Genomic DNA, 23949 nt, shown 5'->3' on the forward strand with positions numbered 1-23949 from the left:
AAATTATTAGATGACCTTCCATGTAGATTTTTAATTGGAATGACATCCAGTCAGTAGTGGAATGGAGATATAAAATGGATAATAACAATTAATGCTACTAAGACTAAGCTTCTTTCCTTTAACAATTACAAAAACTTTCTCAATCACCAATTGTCATGACTAATTATATGCTACCCTTCAAATTCTTTGGCTTAACATTCACAAGCAACATGAACTGGAACAAATACATTGAATACATTGGCAAGGCTGCTGTAAAGAAGGTGGGCTCCCTCTATTGTGCTAGAAAATCGCTCACACCTGACAGTATCCAGTATCTCTACTAAGCCACTATTCGCACATGCATGGAGTACTGTTGCTACAATCTGGGCTGGTGCATTTATTACTAGTCTCTCGTTCTTAGGGTCCAAAAAAAAGTCTCCAGCCTAACAGGTCCCGCATTATCAACCAAGCTCCAGCCTCTGTCCCATCACTGCAGTGTTGCATCTCTATGTCTGGTTTATAAGCATTTTAATGGAATGTGCTCTCACGAACCTGTAGCACTTCATGTCAATGTAAATACTTGCTGACTCGCCCAACAAGTAGCAAAACTCCATCCCTTCACTGTAGAGATTACTAGATACCAGAAAGTTTTCTACTCTAATAGTTTCTTCCCTCAAACTGCTAGACTTTTGAATTTCCTTCTGATCTCCTGCTTCTCTGACTGTACTGACATGCAGAAGTTTAAATGTGATGTGAGCAGACATCTCGCTGCTCAACTCCCTACATAATGCCCCTGTAGATATGGTCCCAAATAGAAGCCATTTACGTCCAAATGGCAATGTGCTTTGTTTGGGGGAGGGGAGTAACAGTAAAAAAATAAAAATAAACTGAGGAAAACATGAACCCCTCTTTCCATCAGCCTTTGTAAAAGTTTATTAAAATCATGATTTTACAACATTTTTTTTTTTTTAAGTGACTGCTCTAGAAAGTAGTAGACTCTTGATGTAATCTTTTGGTTTAGATCAAAGCATAGTATCTGTTTTGATATTACACTTCGTCTGTTCTATCCTTGGCCAATGAAGAAGAAATACTTCTAGACTGAGGCATTATTTTGTGCCAATCCATAATTCTCCATTTTGGGAGAATGAATTTTCTCCACATCCGTTTTTCCGTGATGTTGTCTCAGCACATCTCGGCAGCTTAATTAAACCGCAGGAATATGGCAAAAACACTCAGCCAATGAAAATCTCAGCAGACGACAATTAATAAATGGGAATATTAGTTTTATTCACGTAAAAAATTTAAATCACGGAAAAAAAATTTGTAGACGTCAAAATGAATCTAGCGAGCTTGGAAAAATATTTAACAGTTGAATTCCTATTCAAAAGAAAAAAACTCAACGTTGGGCAGATCATTGAACCGCTCTTGATGTTTGGAAGATATGACATCACTAAGGGTTTTTCTAGTGACAGTGCCGAAACCCTAAACCTTTTCATAATAAAGAAGTACATTTTGCCGGGGACAACGGTCATTTCTGCCTGTTGGAAAGCCGACAGCTAATTAGGATTAGAAGGGTTCCAACATCTAACGGTGAACCAAAGTCTTAATTTCATACACCCTACGACGAATCATGTGGAGAAGATATCATATCCTCTCCACATGATTCGTCGTAGGGTGTATGAAATTAAGACGGCAAAAGGGGATATCCTCAGGATATCCCCTTTTGCCGTCGGCAGTTGTCTTTCAGTCAACCAAAAATTTCTTTAGGAAGTAACCTACCCGGGTTTGTATTACTATACACATAGATTCGAAAAAGTTGTCAAAAAACAAATATATAACAAATAAATGTTATCAAAGTCAAGATAAGTTACTTTTCTACATAACTGGCTAATTTTTCAGTATTTATATTTAATGTAACGTGTTTATTTGGCTCGAAAAACATAGTGTTTACAGATGCATTTGAAAAATGCAAATGGCAGCAGACTCGGTGTTGAATACATAAGTTTGGGAAAATGAGCCCAAACTAAAAACTATACAAAATACTGTTAGAAATTCACTCAATATATAGTACCGTAACATAGGCTGATATATATTCGGTTGGTCTGTAACAGTATTTTGTATGGGTTTTTTTATGTTTTAACTCATTTTCCCAAACTTACGTATTCAACACAGAGTCCGCCGCCATTTGCATTTTTCAAATACATCGGTAAACACTGTATGTTTTTCGAGCTGAATAAACACGTTACATTAAATAAAAGCACTAAAAACTTATCTAGTTAAGTAGAAAAGTAACTTATCTTGCCTTTGATAACATTTATTTGTCATATTTTTTTATTTTTATTTTTTTTTTACAACTTTTTTTAATCTATATGTATAGTAATACAAACCCACCTAGCATATGCACGCATAGTCCTCTGGGTTGAGCAATTCATCTCGATTTAATCTTTCTTTTGCCTTTTTATGAAAATCGCTCCAGACAAAGCATGAAGCCACTTGATGTAAGGACCTAAAAAAATATTACTTCAAGTTAAAAAACTAATGATACGTGTTAGATGAATAGATTCTGACTCAGTAAACTAATTTTTTCCCTCTTTGTCAGAAACATCACTACTAGCATTCCTGAGAAATGTTAACTACCTCCATGTTGTCTTATTTATTTGTGTCGTTTTAAGACAACAACACAAAACTGTTTCTGAATGATAATATTAAACTGCCTCCAATGCTAATCATTTTGAAGATATATAAGAACTTGAAGTGTTTTGCTCTGATTACTAAAGTATGGCATTAAACGACTGAAAATTATGTGCTTCTTTTTCTTCTGGAGACCTTAAACATAAATAAGACTAGGAGTTAGCAAGGTACGGGTGGTTAACCTTCTAGTGTAAGCAAGTCACCCACATAACAGAAGGTTAGGGCTCGATATCAAATAATGTGTCATCTACATCCACCACAGCTTCAGCTTGACCATTGATTGGACGAGCAATGCTCTAATATCTATAACAGATATAATCCGAGCTAACTACCAGCATCCCAGTAAAACCGTTATATTTTTTGTGGACCACCACCACTACCACCACCATCATCATATTCATCGGATGTCACTACACATTAAGTTTCAACATCATGTCAGGTATTCATGGATCAAGTTGCTGTAATTATTACAAAAACATTAGCCTCTTGAGTTCACAAATTGTATTCCTACAGTGATCGTTGCACGTTTTCCTTTCCAAACAAAGGAACGCCGCCTGCAAGTATATTCGTTCATACATCAAAAAGAACTAGCTCGAGACAAGGCTTGATGGAAAACAGTGGACATTTATTTGATTTGAATTTTGTATTTTGTATCTTTTTATTGAGAGAGAGAGAGAGAGAGAGAGAGAGAGAGAGAGAGAGGTGGGATATTGAAATCAATAATTAATTTTAATTTTATCCGTCTCTATCATTTTACACGTCCATGTGTTGCATGCTTATTTTCTCTCACACTCTCTCTTTACACCATGTGACATCATGTACGTTTCTATTATAGTCAGTCTAGCAATCCTTATTTCGGGTTATTCAAGATGATACTGATTGACCTTTTATTTCCTGGTATTCTAAACCAACTACTTTATATACTAGTGGGTTTATATGTTCAATATCTAACAGACTGAGTATTTTATTTAACCACAATTGTTACAAACAATAAAATTTCTTAGATGTGACACAAGGCCAAAAAGTATGTGGGTAGGAAGGAGGGTTGGGGAGCCGTCTACTTAAATATGTTCTCTAAAGTAGTTCCAATCACCAAAATACCACGTTTACTGTATGGACTAAATAACTTAAAATACCTTCAAATTGTTTAAAATGATTTCATAGAAAGCTGTTTTTCTTCTACGGTGAATAGGAAATAGATCTTTTACTCTCACTGTCAGTGCAACAAATTGCTCAAATTTATAAATATAAACTTTGTTCTTTTATTATCTGTTTTTGTTTACAATTCAACTTTTTCTTTTCTTTTCTCTCCAGTATACCAGATTGGCTCTAAGCAACGAGAGTAACATTTGCTAAAAATACGCAAAGCAATAAAAAGAGTCTCCATCTTCTTTCTCCTTGCTGCCCTCATTTGAAGTCATGGCCGTCTCTGTTCATGTGGGAGTTTCGTTTTTTGTATTGACCCTGGCCGCAGCATGTTATATCACAAGTCTGGTGATTGGTGTGTGGGTCGAAAGTGGCGGAATGATGACCTTTGGCATCTGGAAACATTGCGTCAAAGATTATTTGAAGCAATCAACCTGGAAATGTAAAGTGAACCTATCAGGTAAGATGAAGAAAAATACTAATGGATGTTCGTTTTACATGTTGCCATGTGTTGGACATGATTCTCGTTTTTATAGTTTTGTCCTTACCTTGTTGTGATGTCGCGTTGCACACAGCTCGGTCATTTGCATACAGCTGCCATACTTCCTCCCATGTTTTCCTTGGTCCACCTTTGCAAACTGACTCTGTTAACGCGAGTGTTATCCATTTACAAACCCAAGCATTTTCATCCATTTTTTTTCAATGTGATCAAACCAACAAAATCTCGTGTTCTGCACATATTTCCCTACACTGTAAGAGTACAAATTTAATCTTCTGCAGTCATCACATCTAAGCCCGTCACATCTATTTGATCATTTGTCTTTTTTTTATCTCAAATTTCCTTCACTAGTTAGTCTCAAAATTCACTCAAAGTTGGCTCCTCCTCCTCCTCATCATCATCATCAGCAGCAGCAGTAGAATCGTCGTCGTCGTCCTCCTCCTCCTCCTCCTCCCTCATCAGCAGCAGCAGTAGAATCGTCGTCGTTGTTGTCCTCCTCATCAGCAGCAGCATCCTCGTCATCCTCCTCCTCCCTCGTTTTACATACTAGCATGGATTGCACAGCTTTTACAAATTGAAACCCAAGCTGACCCATCTCTGGTCGGATTTGTATCTGTTCAAATTCATCCCTATCACTTCCTCCCATGTTTTTCTTGGCCATCCTCTACAAACCAACCAACTGTAATGCATCTATATCTATTAACCAAGGCTCATCCATTCTTTCAATGTCATTGAAACAACAAAGGCTCCTATCCTATACAATTATGTCCCAATACTGTCCAGATTTGATTTTTCTCTGACGTCATCATTCTGTGAAACACACAGCATTTATTATGGCTGATTGCGTACATGTTTTAGATGTGATATCCCAAAATGAGGGTTTTCTATTACCATGACAACAGCATAAACAAAATTTGTAGGTAAAGCATCACATTTTTCAAGTCATAATTTTTATTTTAAACAGATTATTTCATTTGTTTTTTTTATTTATAGAAATTGCTTTAGGCAAGGCATAAAGCCACTTGATGTAAGGAGATAAATAAATACTACTACAAGGTCAAAAACTAGCCAATGATAAGTGTAGGGAGGGTCTTAACTCGCTGTTTTGTTCGTTCGCTGCACAGGTCATGATCGTCTGCTAGTTGTCTTCATCCAAAATCCGGTGCTTAATTTCAACATCAGCGTTAATGTCAATCAATTTTGTAATAAAAAAAAAAGGTTTTCTCTTCTTCCAAATAAGATTAAAAGTCTGAGTTTTAAACCAAATAAAAATGTATTATTTTGAGAGGTGAGAATCGTACTTGGTTTCTCTAGCAAATGACTTTGAAGTCAAGACAAACATCTCTTCAATGAAACACAAACTGTCCCTCCACCTGCGATCCCAGAAACTTCCCTTCAACTCTCTCTCTCTCTTTCTCTCTCTCTCTTAGACTAAGAGAGACCCAACCATTTTGTTGAAATATATATAGAGATCAATTGGATAAAACGAGACCACTTAAGATTTATCAGCTGTTAATCCAGGGACATAAAAACTGACTGCTCATGAGCGCCCTTATTCTTTGGATCATCTTCTGAAACAAAAGAAAAACCATCTCACTATTTTCACACATTTCGATTTAAAAAAAAATTAAATAAATTCCTTATTTTGCTCTATCTTGTATATTGAACAATTCTTATTTGGCTGGGATCGTCTTATATAAAAATATTACCTCCTAGATACCACAAGATTAATAATATGATCCATTACATCTCAATATTCTGATACTTAGAATATTATATATATATATATATATATATATATATATATATATATATATACTAGCATGGGTAGAAAATATTACATATGAATATACTTTTAGTTTTTATGTAGATTTTCTAACTATATTTCCTATAGGGAACAGATTCACACATACATTCCCATTTATATATGACTAGTCTGGGTGCCCGGCGTTGTCCGGGTGTTTGGAGGTGTGTGTTAAGCAAAAAAAAAAAAAAGTGATAGTAGGAAGGCAGGCTCAAACCTGTAGCGCAAAAGAGGAAAAGAACGCAGGGGGGGGGGGAACGTGACGTCTTTGCTGTTACGACCACCGCCTAACCGGAAGTGACGTAGGTTTAAATTAAGGTTAGACAATCGAAAAGAGGGGGTGACTTTGGAAAATATCGGCAAAAAAAGTGACCCATCCCTGTAGAAAAGTGCCCGATTAAGGGTGAAGAAATTAATGCTTTTAGCCAATTTTTCGGTATTTGTCGTCTGAAGGGTCGAGCTTCAAAACGATACTGATCTTGTGAAAATTTGTCGCCTCGGTCGAAAATTTTAGGCAGACATGCAAACATACATAGATTTATATATTTGTAGCTCAAATTTTCGACCCAAACCGATTAAAAAGCTTTCCCTATCTCTGAATACCCTTTATGAAAAATTTCAAATGTTTAGACCAGAAATTGTCTGAGTAATTTGGTAAAGGCAGCAGAGGTCAAATTTTTTTAAATTTGACCCCTATTATGACCCATTAACATTTATTGTTTTGGGCTCAAATCAAGTTATTATGTTAGATCCATGACCAAGGAACCTATATCTAAAATTTCAAGTGTTTAGACCCAAAATTGTCCGAGGAGTTTGGTAGAGTTCTCAAAGTTCAAATCATTGAATTTTGACCCCTTAACAGCCAAATTTCTGGCTGAAAACCGATCACAAAGATTTTCCCAAGTCTCACTACTCTGTATATCAAATTTCGAGTCTGTAGACTGAAAATTGACAGTTATTATGTAGAGAAATGTACACACACTTTCACTCATATATATATATATATATATATATATATATATATATATATATATATATATCTTCTATACATCTATAAAAGTGAAAGTGTCTGTGTGTGTGTCTGTGTACATTTCCCTACGCAATAACTCTGTCAACTTTTAGCCTAAAGACTTAAAATTTTATATACAAGGTACTGAGATTTGGGAAAATCGATATGATTGGTTTTCGAGCAGAAATTTTGCGATTAAGGGGTCAAAGTTCAACGATTTGACTTTTGAGAACTCTACCAAACTCCTCCTACAATTTTGGGTCTAAACACTTGAAATTTTAGATATATATTCCTTGGACATGGATCTAACTTAATAACTTTATTTGAATTCAAAACAATCAATTTTAGGGGGTCATAATAGAGGTCAAAGTTAAAAAAAATAGACCGTTTTTTTTTTGTTTTTTTTTTGGCTCAGCATACACCTCCAAACACCCGGGCAACTCCAGGCACCCTTGCTAGTATATATATATATATTTTTATTTTATAAGTAATTACCGCTAAATATTAATATATAAAAAAGCTGCAAATATTATCGAGTAACAACATACGTCTGATATTAATAAATTATACATTTGAAAGAGATAAATTAATTTTCTAACTTCTGTGAACCTTCTCCATCTAAGATAAATTTTGCCAGATGAAGGGAAGACATCACAGATACCCCGTCTGACTATCTGAAGCAAGAACATCCTACATGTGAAATATTGTATATATATATATATAAAAATCGAAGAAAAACCCCCTTTGTGTGTGTGTGTGTGTGTGTGTGTGTGTGTGTGTGTGTGTATATATATATATATATATATATATATATATATATATATATACAGTGATGATCATATTTATTGGCACGGTAAAATAAAAGTTAAATTTTGTCTAATAAATTCTAAAAAATGGATTAAATTAAAGAAAATAACAAAGTATATTATGTATTTTTAACTGGCCTTTCCGATGCAGCAATCGGATTTTAGAAAAAATAAATAACAAAGGAACAACAAACATAATTGCAAAAAACCCTTGTTCAAAATTATTGGCACGGCTTTGTTTTTCTTTTAGTATCAGTATAATATCAATCAATTTCCGGTTTACGTGCTTTCTGAACTTTTTTATAGCCATATTATGCTTGTTTAACGCTAATTCAGTGAATAATTTTTTTCAGATAATTTTTAGATAGCGATTTATTTAAACTATTATAAGTGACTAAATTATAATTTTCAATCGCCATGGTTAAAACTAAGGAACACAGCAAAGACGTCAGGAAGCTTGTTGTAGCATGCCATACCAATGGGGAGGGCTATGATAAGATTTCAAAGAACCTAAACCTTCCCAAATCCACTGTTAGAGCCATAATAAACAAGTTCAAATCGCAAGGCCACGTTATGAGTTTAGAGGGTAGAGGGAGAAAAAGGATTCTTTCCCCAAGAGATGAACGGAAAATTGTTCGACAAGTAAAACAAAACCCAAGGATCTCTGTTGGGGAGATTGTTGATGAACAGAGCACCTCTGGAGTGAATGTATCTCGACATACAGTTGGTAGAGTTTTGAAGAGAGCTGGTTTAAAAGCATGTCGTCCGAGAAAGACTCCCTTATTGAAGCCTATGCATCTGAAAGCAAGGCTAGCCTTTGCAAAACGTCATATTGATAAAGATGTTGCATTCTGGAAACGTGTTCTATGGACTGACGAAACGAAAATAGAGTTATTTGGCCATAATAAAGTGTCTTATATTTACAGAAAATCTGGCGAAGCTTTCCTGCCTAAGAACACCATACCCACAGTGAAGCACGGTGGAGGAAGTTTGATGTTTTGGGGATCCTTTGCTGCCTCTGGACCAGGGCGACTTGTTAAGGTCACAGGTAGCATAAAAAAGGAAGATTATGTTAAAATATTGGATGAAAACCTGAAAGACTCTGCTAAAGAGCTCTCACTTGGTCGTCGTTGGTGGTTCATGCAAGATAATGACCCAAAGCATTCGGCTAAACTGACTAAGAAATGGCTTGAGGACAATCATATTAATGTTTTGGAGTGGCCATCACAAAGCCCAGACCTTAATCCAATTGAAAATTTATGGAGAACATTAAAATTGAGGGTAATGCAAAGGAAGCCTAAGAATCTTATTCAATTGGAGGATTATTGTCAGGAAGAGTGGGCTAAAATTACTACTGAAGAGTGCAACAACTTGGTTGTAAACTATGAAAAGCGACTGAGGAAGGTAATCAAGGCCAAAGGCTATACAATTGATTATTAAATAAATCGTGCCAATAATTTTGAACAAGGGTTTTTTGCAATTATGTTTGTTGTTCCTTTGTTATTTATTTTTTCTAAAATCCGATTGCTGCATCGGAAAGGCCAGTTAAAAATACATAATATACTTTGTTATTTTCTTTAATTTAATCCCTTTTTTAGAATTTATTAGAAAAAATTTAACTTCTATTTTACCGTGCCAATAAATATGATCATCACTGTATGTATATATATATATATATATATATATATATATATATATATATATATATAATGGTTATACATATATACACATGAATTAGATCAATGAAAGTGAAACTACATAGCGGGTTCCATCATTATATCTTAAGTTGCGTCAGTTTGAATCTGTCCGTGACACCTTTGCATTGTTCTGCCTTCTATAAACTTAAATTTTTTCTATAATATAAATCGTCGGTTTGTGTGAATGTATGTTTGCCAAAAACTTTCGACACGCACGACAGATCCTGACCAAATTGGTATCGTTTTCAAGCTCGATCTTTTGAACGACAAATAACGAAAAATTGGCCAAAAACTTTAATTCCTTCACCCTCAACTGGGCAGTTTTGTACAAGGAGGGGTCGGTTTTTGTGTCCACATTTTCGTAAAGTCATTGTCTCGGTTGGATTGGCTACACTTAATTTCAACGCTAAGGACTTCCGGTTGCTTCATGGAAACATTGGCTAAGATGTCACATTTTTTTTAACCTTTTTTTCTCCTTCACATTACGGGTTCGAGCCTGCCTATTACCTACACTTACCACCCGGGCTGCTTACTGTTATTTTGATCCCCCCTGCTACTACCACTTTTTAGCCCCCCCTCCCTGGGGGGGAGGTTCCTTACTACATCAACGCCGGGTACCCTCGCTAGTCTTATATAAAATTTAAGAATTCTATTATGATATATGGTTATTGCTAGAAAATTTTAAAATTGATTTATGAATACATTTTTAAATAAATTTATGCTCTCTTTTATTTATTTATTTTTTAAAACATTTCTTATCCATTTGTTCTAGATGGGGATGGGGCATCCTACCAAATGTCAAACATTCACCTGCTAACTCAAATTTTCCAACCGAGAGGCCTTTTTAAGATTCTGGCCGTTCCTTTTAATTGCAATTGTTTGAATCTCTCTTGCACTTGGTTCACTGAGTATATTTGCTAGGTAGTTTTTGTAATTCTTTTTCATGAGTCACGTTGTTCCTATAACTACTGGAATGGAGATCTTCCTAAGATTACAGTTTCTTTTCGCGTCATTAGAAATAGGAAATTTTGAAATTGATTTATAAATACACTGTCATGGGTGCCCGGCGTTGCCCGGGTGTTTGGAGGTGTATGCAGAGCAAAAAAAAAAAAAAAGAACAAAACAAAAAAAAAAACGGTCAATTTTTTTACCTTTGACCCCTATTATGGCCCCTTAACATTTATTGTTTCGGGCTCAAATCAAGTTATTGAGTTAGATCCATGTCCAAGGAACCCATATCTAAAATTTTAAGTGTTTGGACCCAAAATTGTCGGAAGAGTTTGTTAGAGTTCTCAAAGGTCAAATCGTTGAACTTTGACCCCTTAACAGCCAAATTTCTGGCTGAAAACCGATCACATTGATTTTCCCAAATCTCAGTACCCTGTATATCAGATTTCGAGTCTGTAGACTAAAAATTGACAGAGTTATTGCGTAGGGAAATGTACACAGACAGACAGACACTTTCACTTTTATAGATGCAACAAAAATATATACGTATACATAAATATATATGGAAACAATTTTGTGTTTGCTGTAACCTTTTTACGCAAATATTACGCAAGTATAAATCATGTAGAATATCTGCATGAATATAATTACACGTAATAGTTAACTAAAGATGATTATCCCATAAGAAAACCGAAAAAACTAAGAGGGAATTAATTAAAATAAATGTTTAAAAGAATATGCAAAGTAGCTAGATCTTTTGCTAGTGAATGCAATTCCACAACCCATATATAAGAAAATTGTATTTTCTTTTTAAATAAATAGAAAAGAGGGTTTTTAATATGAATATCAATGCACACAAAAGAAACACGAATTTAAATAATCAAAATAAACTGAGTCAATTTTTTATACATTCGTTTTTCTCGTCTCAACCTTTGTTGTTGTTGTGCATCACCCGATCGGAATTGTAATATTTGAAAACATTGTTTGGAAATATAACAGTTGTTTTATATTTCAAACAGCGAACGCAGAAAAAGGTTTGCTCTTTCTAAGTTATAAGCCATTGAAACAAATACTGATCAACGTTCTTTATTGTGTGTTTCTACATATGGTATAAGGATGTTGTTGGCATCCATCCGTCTAGAAGACTATGGGGTTGCGCTTATAGAGGTTGTGGTTGAACACCATCCTCTATGAGTGAATAAGCCTACTTTTGATCTACATTGTTGGTTGCAGACGCCGCAGGTGGAGGTCAGTGCATCGTGTTGGTAGTCTGTTAGATTTTGTTTGATGGCTTTCCTGAACAGTCTTTTGGTCTCTGCCTGTTCCATGATGAACCTTTCCTCAATTCTCAGGCCTTTGGTTACCGATTGTCTCCAGATGTTGCGGACTTTAGTTTTGGGCTCCCAGCTGATAGCGTTAATATCACATGCTGTCATGTCACGTTTGCACACGTCGACATAGCGAATGTAAGGATGACCAATTTTCCTTTTGTCAGTAGTAAGTTCACCAGAGAAAATGTGTTTTGGGATTTGCCCTTGATCATGTGGTGCACATGGCCGTACCAGTGTAGGCGTCTTAGGCAAAAGAGGGTGAACATGGAGGGGATACCAGCCTTTTGCGAGCACAACAGTGTAACTTTGGCTTTTCAAGAAATTCCAAAATTATTTGTAGACTACATATGTGAAATGCGTTCGTTTTTTGTGTAGGTTGTTCATGCTTTGCTACCACATAGAAGAGTGTTAATTACAAAGACCATGTAAACGTTCACTTGTGAGGAGATGGTATAGATAAACATCTATATCTATAACTGGTTTACAGGCAAATTAAGTATGGGTTTAGTGTTACTGCATACACTAACAAAAATAAAAACAAAAATAAAACAACAAGAATAAATAACATAACAGCTGTGGGGCTCAGAAGAAAGATCTGGGTATCATGATCATCTGGGGCTTCTTTCATAGCCAACATGGAGACCTAATCAGCATCCTGCGAATGTTTGCCTTTCTTATTTCAGGTAACAGAATACAGCAAACCAAATATAGGTCAATAAATATTATTAGCACAAAACAAAAACCATGTAGACAAAAAAAAAAAAAAAAATGAACCACAAAAGAAATTTGACTTCTAATGGCGTGTCATCACAAAAGCAAATTCTCCTTTTCCTAATATACAAAAAGGTTGTTGACCTATTTATATATCTTGAACAAAATGTTGAAGTTATATTATTTGACGGGGGGGGGGGGCGTCCGGCTTTGCCCGGGCATAAAATACGCTTAAATATGATATTTCAATTTGTCTAGATTTCATATATATTTTTGTAGTCGTTATTTCAAAAGTAAAAAAAAAGTAGGTGCGCTCAGCTAGAATCGAAACCGAAACATACAAAGCTGGCGACGTTACCACTGTACCAACGTGACAAGCATATAAACCGATTAAAAATTAAAAAAATAAACTAAGATAAATGTACACAATGTTTAACGATTTTTTTTTTTCAATTTTGACCCATTTTTGACCCCTTAAAAACAATTTTAACTGGCTAAAGATCCAGTTTATTTGAGGCCCCTAGCGCCGCTATGCGACTTTTAGTTTCGGAGAAGATAGTTTGAAAACATGGACACAGACAGACGGAAAGACAGACAGACAGACAGATATATAGCCATTTACATATTAGATTTTCTAAACACCCTGTATAAAAGATATGGAAATTGATTTTTTTAAACTTTCTTTTCTCACTTCAGATTTCAATATGGCTGCCCAGACCTTTTCGATCCTGGCGATAATGTGTTATATCTGTGGATTGTTTCTTTACATCGTGTACCTTAGCTGCCAGTCGTTGCATAAATCTCGACCAATCACAATGGGTTTATGCCTCCTCAGCTTTTCAGTAGGTAAGAACTTCTCATTTGTTTGCAGTTCAAATTTTGACCGAGCGTTCTTGATAAGATATAGAAACGTATTTGTAAGTTGATCATCCACACTCTTTCTCTTACTATGCAACCTCTCTCTCACTCACAGATGTGATGTTACTAGTCTCGTTTTTTTTTTTTTTTTTCTATATACATATACTATTGACATGTGTACTTCAGGACTATTGGATCTATTCCTAACTTCCTTGATAAGATATAGAAACGTATTTGTAAGTTGATCATCCACACTCTTTCTCTTACTATGCAACCTCTCTCTCACTCACAGATGTGATGTTACTAGTCTCGTTTTTTTTTTTTTTTTTCTATATACATATACTATTGACATGTGTACTTCAGGACTATTGGATCTATTCCTAACTTCCTTTGTTCCGGCTCCTTTGACTCTTTGACCTAGTGGTCTTTTTCTTTTTTTCTTTTTTTTTTATTCAATTTTCACCCCAAACAAGGCACAGTGCCACTTTGAAGCAGGGGGCTACTATTAGGGACTTAATTAGCGGGGTCATTATGAAGGGAGATGAGTAGAAAGATGTTTGTTAACATTACACTTGAACTTCTGCATATCATTGCAGTTGGGAAAGCAGAATCCCGGAAGGGAGTTCCAAAGACCCGCAGTTCTGGGGAAGAAACTATTGGAGTAAAAGGCTTTCTTGCACCTAGGGATCTCTACTGTAAAGGGATGAGACTTAGAAGCTTGTCGGGTTTGTCGGGGGTAGTTACGTCGGGGAGGTACAAGTGTTTGCAGTTCGTCAGAGCATTCACCATTAAAGTATTTGTAGAACAGGCAGAGGGATGCAACATCTCGTCGATGGGACAGAGGCTGAAGCCTAGATGACAGTTCAAGACCTATCAGGTTGGCGACCCTCTTTTGAACCCTGTCCAGGAGTGAGAGACAAGCAGCAGATGCACCAGCCCAGATGTGACAACAGTACTCCATACATGGGCGAATGGTTGCCTTATAGAGGTATAGGATACTGTCAGGCGTAAGTAGTTTTCTAGCACGGTAGAGGGAGCCAACCTTCCTTGCAGCAGCCCTGGCAATGCTCTCAATGTATCTATTCCAGTTCATATTCCCTGTAAATGTTAGGCCGAGGAGTTTAAAAGAAGTACTTTCAGGCAATGTGTTCTTGGCCATTGCTATTGGTGGTAGAGAAGGTTTCTTGTAGTTATTGAAGGAAACAAGCTTAGTCTTAGCAGCATTGAATGTGACCATCCATTTTTGTCCCCATTCCACTACTGATTGGTGGTCTCCATCAATTTGCTGCTTTGATACCTCATTGTAATACAGCTTCCTATTCCAGTTGTTTCTTTCCAAGAACTACAGGCTTATGGAACTCTTTCCTGCTGACTGGTTGCCAAATTTGCAATAATCATCTTCCATTCATGTTAGCTCCCTACATCAAGTGGTTTCATGCCTTGTCTGGAGCGATTTTCATTAAAAAAAAATCTATTAAATACTAGTGAATACGCTTCATTAAAAATTACAAAAAAAACAAAAATATTATGCTTCACCAGAGTTTACTCCAATCTTCTATAATATAAATCTCACCTGTCTGTTTAAATGTGTGCATGTATATATGTATGTATGCCGAAAACTTTTGACAGAGGTGACAGATGTTCACAAGATCAGTATCATTTTGAAACTCGATCATTTGGACGCCAAATATCGAAAAATTGGCAAAAAACATTAATTCCTTCACCCTCAACTAGGCATTTTTGCGGGGAGTGGTCGCTTTTTTTTTTCCTGATATTTATGCAAGTGATCCCCTCTTTTTGATTGATTTAATTGAAATATTTATCACTTTCTGTTTGGCGATGGATGCAACGGCAAAGACGTCATGTTTTTTTATACGTTTTTTTTCCTCCTTCGTGATATGGGTTCGAGCCTGCCTGCCTACTACCATTTTTTTTTTTTTTTTTTTTTTTTTTTTGCTCAACACACCTCCAAACACCTGGGCAATGTCGGGCATCCAGGCTAGTCATATATAAATGCCAATGTATTTGTGAATCTGTCCCTAATATAGTTAGAAAATCTACATAAAAACTAAAAGTATATTCATATGTAATATTTCCTAAGGAAACAATCAGTGATTTCGAATCTCTAATTGTTCCGCTAAAGGACCTATGATGGCAGAACCTCCCTTAAAACTTCGAATGTATCCCATTTGATGAAATTTAAATCGCATGTATAAAATTGTCCCAGGAAGGAAAACAATGGAAGTGGTTTCAAATATTTATGTGCCCTAATCGAACTGTATAACAACGACCACTTTTAAAACTTCAATTTTTAATGAAATTTAGACCATATTCATAGAATACTAGCAGATGTACCCGGCATTGTCTGGTATTAAATGTAATGTTAAATTCCTTTAAAAAAATGAAGTAAAAAATAATGGAAAGAAATCCAGATATGTGCATGTGAGTATTATGTTTTTTCTAAACAGTTCACTGATGCAAGTAAAAAAATACATATATACTCGCGCATGCGCAGTCATGAAACAGTTGACAAACAGATAAAAATCCGATGACATCCCAAGTACTAATTTTTCAATTTTGACCCTTTAGCAACCCTTTTTTCTGGATGAAACCAATTAAAAAGCTTTCCACATGTCTGAATACCCTGTATACCAAATTTCAAGACTGTAGAACAAAAATTCGTTGAGTATATAGGTTGATAGTTGTCCTTACACACACATACATTCTCACTTTTATAGATACATAGACTAATTCAGAGAGTTTTCCAAAATTTCAGTTTCTTCTAAGTATATTAAGAGGCGAAATGGGAGTGGGGGGGATCGCACACACAAAAAAGAAAGTAATATATATATATATATATATATATATTTATATATATATATATATATATATATATAAAAAAGGCAAAACGGCTGCACGCATTTTTGTATGTCCAAAAAAGTTTTTTTTTGGCGGGGGGGGGGTCTCAAGAGGTTTACTATTTTGGAGAACTTTTTATATACTCCCTAGATTATAATATCTACGATTTGTGAACAGACGTCGTCTCTACATTTATTTTGTTTATTTATTTTTTATAAAATTCACAGTATTCCATCCTTTTGCATGTTTTTTCATCTTTTTCTTATAAAAAAAGCAAAACTAATCGAATCGAATCAGCTTGCAGGCTTTCTGACCAGGACCTCCAGAAACGCAATTAGCTTTGATCAATGTTGGGAAAACCCTTCATATCAGACAATTGCTATTCATTTGTAGAGCTCCTACTTCTTAGGGGAGCTGGTTTTCCCCAACATTGTGGGGAAGCAGAAACTGGCCTGCAGCCAACCTTCGTTTCTGCGCCTGCATGATTCTTAACTCATTCACTTCAAATCAACTTTTTGATTGACATTGATAAATTTGAACGCTTTTCACTTCCTCTCGTAGCGTAGCGGTAAGATCTCAGCTTTTCTTTCGCTTTCTTTTCCGCCTTCGTGTCATAGGTTCGAGCCTGCCTACTAACACTTTTTTTTACAAACACCCGGGCAACGCTGGGCACTCCTGCTAGTCTATAATATAAATCTCACCTGTCTGTTTAAATGTATGTATGTATGTCTCACAAAAACTTTCGACTGAGGCGACGGATTTACATGAGATCGGTATCATTTTGAAGCTCAACCCTTCAGATGACAAATATCGAAAAATTGGCCAAAAGCATTAATTCCTTCACCCTTAATTGGGCACTTTTCTACAGGGAGGATCGCTTTTTTCGCTGATATTTCTGAAAGCCATCTCCTCTGTTCAATTGCTTAGACTTAATTTAAACCTACGTCACTTCCGGTTTGACGATGGACGCAAGAGCTAAGAGTCTGCCTATCTACTACCACTTTTTTTTTTTTTGCTCAACACACACTTCTAATCACCCGGTCAACACCGGGCACCCAGGCTAATCTAATATATAAAAGGCTATATGCCTCTCCATCTGTCTATCTCCATATTTTCAAACTCTATCTTCTCTGAAACTAAAAAAAGTTGCAAATGATTGGATTTTTTTACAGGCCGTTCTTTTATGCGTTTTTAGTGGTTAAAATAGTTTTAAAGGCGTCAAAAATGGATCCAAATTGAAAAAATTTTGTTTACACATTTTGTACATTCATCTTAGTTTATTTTTAATATTTAATTTTTAATCAGTTCATATGCATGTCACGTTGGTAGAGTGGTAACGTCACCAGCTTTGAATGCTACAGTTTTGGTTTCGGTTTCGATTCTAGCTGATGGGGCCCAAATATTTTTTTTTTTTTTTTACATTTGAATTCATGACTCTATAATAATATATACGAAATCTGGACAAATTAAAATATCATATTTAAGCGTATTTTACACCCGGCAAAGTAGCCCCCCCCTTCTCCCGCTAGTATGGTGTTATGAACATCATAAAAAAGGACATTGTTCCTCATTCAATCTTGAGCAATGTCACTTGTTTCTATTAGTATTCATACAAAAGCATAGAATTTTCTTATGTAAAAATTATTAGCATCATTTCTGATGACCTAAAGAAAAAAAACACACGCACACACACATACTGTTGACTTTTTTTTTTAGAGAGGAGCATTTCTTTCTGAATTCATTTCAGATGATGGAAGTTGGTTCATAGCGACCAAAATATCAATAATTACTTATAGGAATTACTATTAATATTTATCTATTTATTTCAATAAATGTGAAATTTGTTGTCCCGTGTTTACAAGAAACTTATGAATGAAATGTCTGTTATTTAAAATTTTGGTTACAAGTAGTGAATTATGTAACACAACAGTCTGCTGATAAAACCAGCTAGTATATATATAGTATGCTTATGATACAAACATTATTGGTTACATATGTGCATACATGTTTTAGTGGAATCTCAATTTAGAGAGACCCACCTCATTAGACTGAAAAAAGAGGCGATCCTTTTCAGTCTAATGAGATGGGTCTCTCTAAATTGAGCTTCAACTGAAACATGTATGCACATATGTAACCAATGATGTTTGCATAATAAACATACTATATACTTGCTCTGTCCTCCATTGAACTCTTTTAATAAACACACGGGTTTCAGTGGATCTGCATCTAGTAAACCAAACTATACAACCATTTTTTTTTTACATATATATGTGTGTGTGTGTGTGTGTGTGTGTGTGTAACTTAATTCATTACAAATTATTAGTTAATACACTTGAGGTTTTAATGATAAAAACATATTTGACTCTACTAACGTATTGCGCACTCTTTATCCTTGATTTTTACTACATATACTTCTTACTATATATATATATATATATATATATATATATATATATATATTGTTTTTAAATCCCCGAAACAGTGTTTCATGGTAAACAACTGATGATCGCTTAAAAAATAAATTATTACTAGTACTATGTGAATTCGAGAGAGCAAGTTGATGCAGTGATTGCAGGTGATTGAATGACTTACTAACTAAATAGTTTTCTAACGAATGATAAAAATTTTTTTTTTTTTTTTGTATAGTTTTAAAGGTTAAAAACTTCCAAGACTATATATATATATATATATATATATATATATATATATATATATATATATATATATATATATATAACCTACAGGCACTAGTCTTTCATACTTATGCAATCATCAGTGTAGGATGACAATTTCTACCAGTTGGAAGATTTGAACCCAGCCACGGAGCCAACTTTGACTCCATTGGCTAAGCCTCTACTTCTGGGCCACCAAATAATTGCCACGAGAATGGAGGGAACTATGAACTAATAAACATTGAATTCAGGTGCAGACGTTAGACAATTCAGAGTGTTCAAACGACGGAAGTCGTGAACATTGCATGAATGCTAGTTGGCTGCCTGTTAGTTTATACTTCCCAGACAGTGCCCATCCTTAACTATTCTTAAAAAAAGGGCTTGATAATTATAATCAAATAATAATTATTCTTTTATACCTACAGACACTAGTGTTTTATGCTTACGCAATCATTAGTGTAGGATGGCAATTCCTGCCAGTTGGGAGATTCAAACCTAGCCATGAAGCCATCTTTTGATTCTATTTGCTAAGCCTCTACCTCCGGGCCACCAAACAATTGCCATGAGAATGTTAGGGAATTAATAACTAATAAACGCTCAATTTAGGTGCAGACATTAGACAATCCAGAGTGTTCGAACGACAGAAGTCGTAAACGTTGCATAACATATTCCTTCATTAATGATTTCATTTTCTTTTCCAGTTACTCTTCAAATAATGACGATGGTTGTTTTTGGAGTGAAAGTGACTCAGCAATTTGAGGAAGTCAGTGAAGCACATTTCAGTGATTCTCCAGCCCCACTGAGAGTTTCCTGGTCTTTTACGGCAGCCATAGTCTCAACTATTCTTGCAACCATTTCCGGAATCTGCATGTCCATCGAAATGAGAAATATTTCCATTGTTGACTTAGAATGAAACGTTCAAATGGCATCATAAACATTAATAATATTTACCCCAAAAAATCGTTTTCAAAATTTATTGTTTATATCAAAATTTAAAATATTTGTCCAGTTTAATTCGATTTCAAATAAATGCATTATAGGTAAAAACACTTATGTATTTAGGTGTCATGTCGAAATAAGTAAAAATTCCAAAATATTACAAAAAATTATTGAGTCGAAAAATAATTGCAAATAAAAATAAAATTCAGCTAATTATACAGTTTTATTGTATTTGTTAATGTTGAAGAGTTCTTAAAATCAAGGGGAGGTAACTGCAGTCTATGATTTTGAAACATTAAAATCGTCATTTCAAAATACAAAATCCTTAATATCATTGTACATTTTATTTTTTGTAAAAAAAAATGATTTTAGATCTTACAGTCTATCAATTTTTTGTAGTTTTTGTAATTTTTACGTATTTCGACATGACACGCAAGTATATATTAGTATTTTTACCTAAACTGCATTGCTTTAAATCGGGTTATACTGCAGAAGCACTAAATTTAATTGAAAAAAAAAAATGTTTAAATTTTGAGAAATATTCATAAATTAAAAAATGTGAATTTAGTGAGAAATTTTTACATCTTCAAAAGGAATAGATGCTATTATTTCTACATGCAAACTAAAACATATTATATTTTAACTCAAAATATTGCATTAAATCATTTAAATCTTGTAATATATCCATCCATTAAAACTAAAAATATTAAATTTTAACAAAAAAAAAAAAATAGTGCATTAAAACCATTAAATTGTTATATTTCATGATATTTTAATAAAAATAAAATATTATTTTAATGTTTTCATATATCAGTTCCTTAAAACTAAAGATATTACATTCTGGACAAAGATATTACGTTCAAACTATTACATCTTGTAATATATCAATGTATTTAAACTAAAAATAGTACATTACTAGTTATTACCAACGTATGGAAAAATATTTGACCAATGAAAAAATATTGTAGAAAAAAAAACTTGACCTGTTAATATGATTGTAAATAAGGTGAATCATTAAATTATATAGATTACTTTAAATAGCTTTAATGTATTTTAACATTTTTTCAAGGGACTGTTAAGTAACAGATGAAATTAAATACACACACATATAAGAAAAGAAGGCATTCTTTAAAACTCAGTGGAATAAGGAATTTTCTAAATTATACATTGTGTCCCTACATATATGACATCCTTAGCGAGTATAAAATTCCTACTTGGGAGACATCGGATTGGATTATAGCTGGTCGCGATAATCACATCCCTTGTTCGAGACGAAGTAGGTTCATTGCACTGCGTGATTTTCACAGCGATTTGCTTGATCTGTGTTAGTTAATAGACTTTCTTGTGTTTGCTCAGTTAGTAGAGTGCTCACCTCGCATGCAAGAGGCTTGGGTTTCGAATCCCGAGTTAGGATGTGTCTAACTGATGAGCCCAAATGAGGGCGAAACTCGAGTCTTGGACTTCCGGTTTGTTGGCTGTCATGGCTCTTGTGAGCTACAATGTTGTTTGGCTGTGGAAATAATTATATATATATATATATATATATATATATATATATATATATATATATATATATATATATATATGAATTATACTGTAAATTAAGAATTTATAAAAAAAATTTATTTGACATGGGACACATAACACACAATTTAATAAATTCCTTATTCTGCAGAGTTTCAATCCAACACAGTTAGACACAGTTAATCAACCGAGAACCACATCATTCTATATAAAAGCATATAAGATATTATCGGATACGCTCTCGAGTCAACACAATGAAAAGAATATGCTGTTGTCCTAGCGCTATTCATCACTATATGTTATCATGCAAATTATCCATCGCTGGACATTAAGATTAAAGTCCATCAATTCTTAGTCAGTCCAAGTTGGTTCATCATTACAACTGCAGTCATTGAGGATTGGTTCCATTGTCTGTAAGATTTCCACAAAAGCAGTTGTTTGTTGTTGCTGTTCCGCACCTATGGAGATTTCTAGCTGTCCTTCCAACCTTCAATGTTATCGGGTTAAGGGGCACTTCGTCCTTCTTTGGGGCATGTTCTCTGGCTTTTTAGATAGCTTCAGTCAAGAAGTCATTCCATCCATTCTATCTGTCAATGCGGTAGCTCTGTAACTGCATATAATCAAAGCTTTCTTTGGTCATACAACTGCTTCTTGATTTCGGTTTGCCTCTTGATTGTCCATAGCCAAATGGGAGGGGGGGTCTTCTGTCGGTTTCCTGTTTATGGCTTTGGATTTTCATACCCATAACTAATGGTAAAAGGAAGAATAAAAACGATGTATTCCTTTTAAAATATAAATTAATCAAAGGCGAATAGTGAGTGAGAAAATGTAGCAACAAACAGACACCTGCTTTTTTTTAATTTTTTTTTTTACACAGTGATCACCACTTATCAAGGCCCGGAAGCCACTCAGGGATAAGGGTTATTGTTTGTTGCTTTTTCTGATAATTGCACTACGATTCGCTCTGTCATACTTAAAAGGGTTCAAGTTCTGTGGAGACTACTGTATCACTTTCAATAATATATCCTCCCTCCAGCTATCAATTAAATAGTAGGGTAGACTGTACTCGCAAGTCTTGGTAGTACAACTAGTCTAGGTGAAAGAAAACTGCGAAATAGCAGCAGTACATCTCTGCTTATTTCATCATTGTTTCTAGTTGTCTTGAACTTTTCCTTACAACTGAATTCCAGCAATACGATGTGTAGTTAGAGATTGTTCAACCCTTGCTTCACTGTAGAGTATTTGTGCAGGTACCTTCATATGGGACATTCATTGTCTCTTGAAACTAAAAGGCAGTCTTAAGTAGATATTTCAAATTTGTCAACTGGTCTGAACAGACAAAACTAGCTGCCCGGGCTTGACAGACTGAAACCTAGTGTATCAAAATCGATGGGTAAAGCATCAACTTGTGTTCAATAAAGCGTTGCCAGTAGATATTGTGTTTTGGCATCAAATCATATGAAAAAAAAGTTTGAGAGGTCAACATACAAATCAAACCAAATCATAATCGATAAGGTTGGCCCACTGCGAATGATGGCAACATATTAGATGTATCATTGTTGCAGAATATCAAATTTGGAATTATTTTCAATATTCATTTATGCATACGCTTGAAAAAAAAAATTTTTAGTTGTTGATAACCTATTTAAACAAATTCTATGTTAATATTAGTGTTGGGACGATTAATCAGCATCAGGAATCAGAAAAATCAGAACTTTATTGGAGGTATCGGAATTGGTATTCGAATCAGAAAAATGTGTGCCTTATATCCGATGGCGGAAACGATTCTTTTGATTATTTTTGTCTTGCTTCATTTATGTTTAAAGCATCATTTTCCGTTGTAAGTACTAACAATACAGTGATAGATATTTATCGATTTTAAGCTACCAGTAAAACTAAAATCAATACATTACCCCCCCTCTCTCTCTGAATGATATTCTTACATTTGCTAAAATATATGCACATATTGCATGAATTTTTATGGTAATCTGATAATTAAAAAAAACAAAACAAAACAAACAACAACTCTCTATCTATCTATCTATCTATCTATCTCTCTCTCTATATATATATCTATATATATATATATATATATAGAGAGAGATCTAAAAAGAATTGGAATCAGTAATTGTATCGGAATCAGAAAAAGTAATGGAATCGTCTCATCACTAGTTGATATATATGTGTGTGTATATATGTATGTGTGTGTGTGTATATATATATATGTATGTGTGTGTATATATATATATATGTATGTGTGTGTGTATATATATATATGTATGTGTGTGTGTATATATATATACATAGGTGTATGTGTGTGTATATATATATACATAGGTGTATGTGTGTATATATATATATACATAGGTGTATGTGTGTATATACATATATATATATATATATATATATATATATAGTCTTTGAAGTTTTTAACATTTGAAACCACACAAAAAATTATTTTTTATCATTCATTAAA

The 23949-nt window shown here is 34.4% G+C and overlaps 1 protein-coding gene across 1 annotated transcript in view; it reads left to right on the forward strand.

Annotated features, from left to right (window-relative positions):
* Positions 1-23704, forward strand: part of LOC145279948 (uncharacterized) — a 74524-nt gene extending 50820 nt beyond the window's left edge. Inside the window, exons 2-4 of the mRNA XM_080131554.1 lie at positions 3985-4276; positions 13318-13467; positions 19712-23704. Coding sequence (XP_079987680.1) covers positions 4090-4276; positions 13318-13467; positions 19712-19923 — 549 coding nt within the window. The 5' untranslated portion in view covers positions 3985-4089 and the 3' untranslated portion in view covers positions 19924-23704. The remainder of the gene's footprint in view (positions 1-3984; positions 4277-13317; positions 13468-19711) is intronic.
* The last annotated feature ends 245 nt before the right edge of the window (positions 23705-23949 follow it).

The sequence above is a fragment of the Euprymna scolopes genome, chromosome 7 (assembly GCF_053919585.1).
Source record: "Euprymna scolopes isolate OS-2025 chromosome 7, ASM5391958v1, whole genome shotgun sequence".
Taxonomy (NCBI): domain Eukaryota; kingdom Metazoa; phylum Mollusca; class Cephalopoda; order Sepiida; family Sepiolidae; genus Euprymna; species Euprymna scolopes.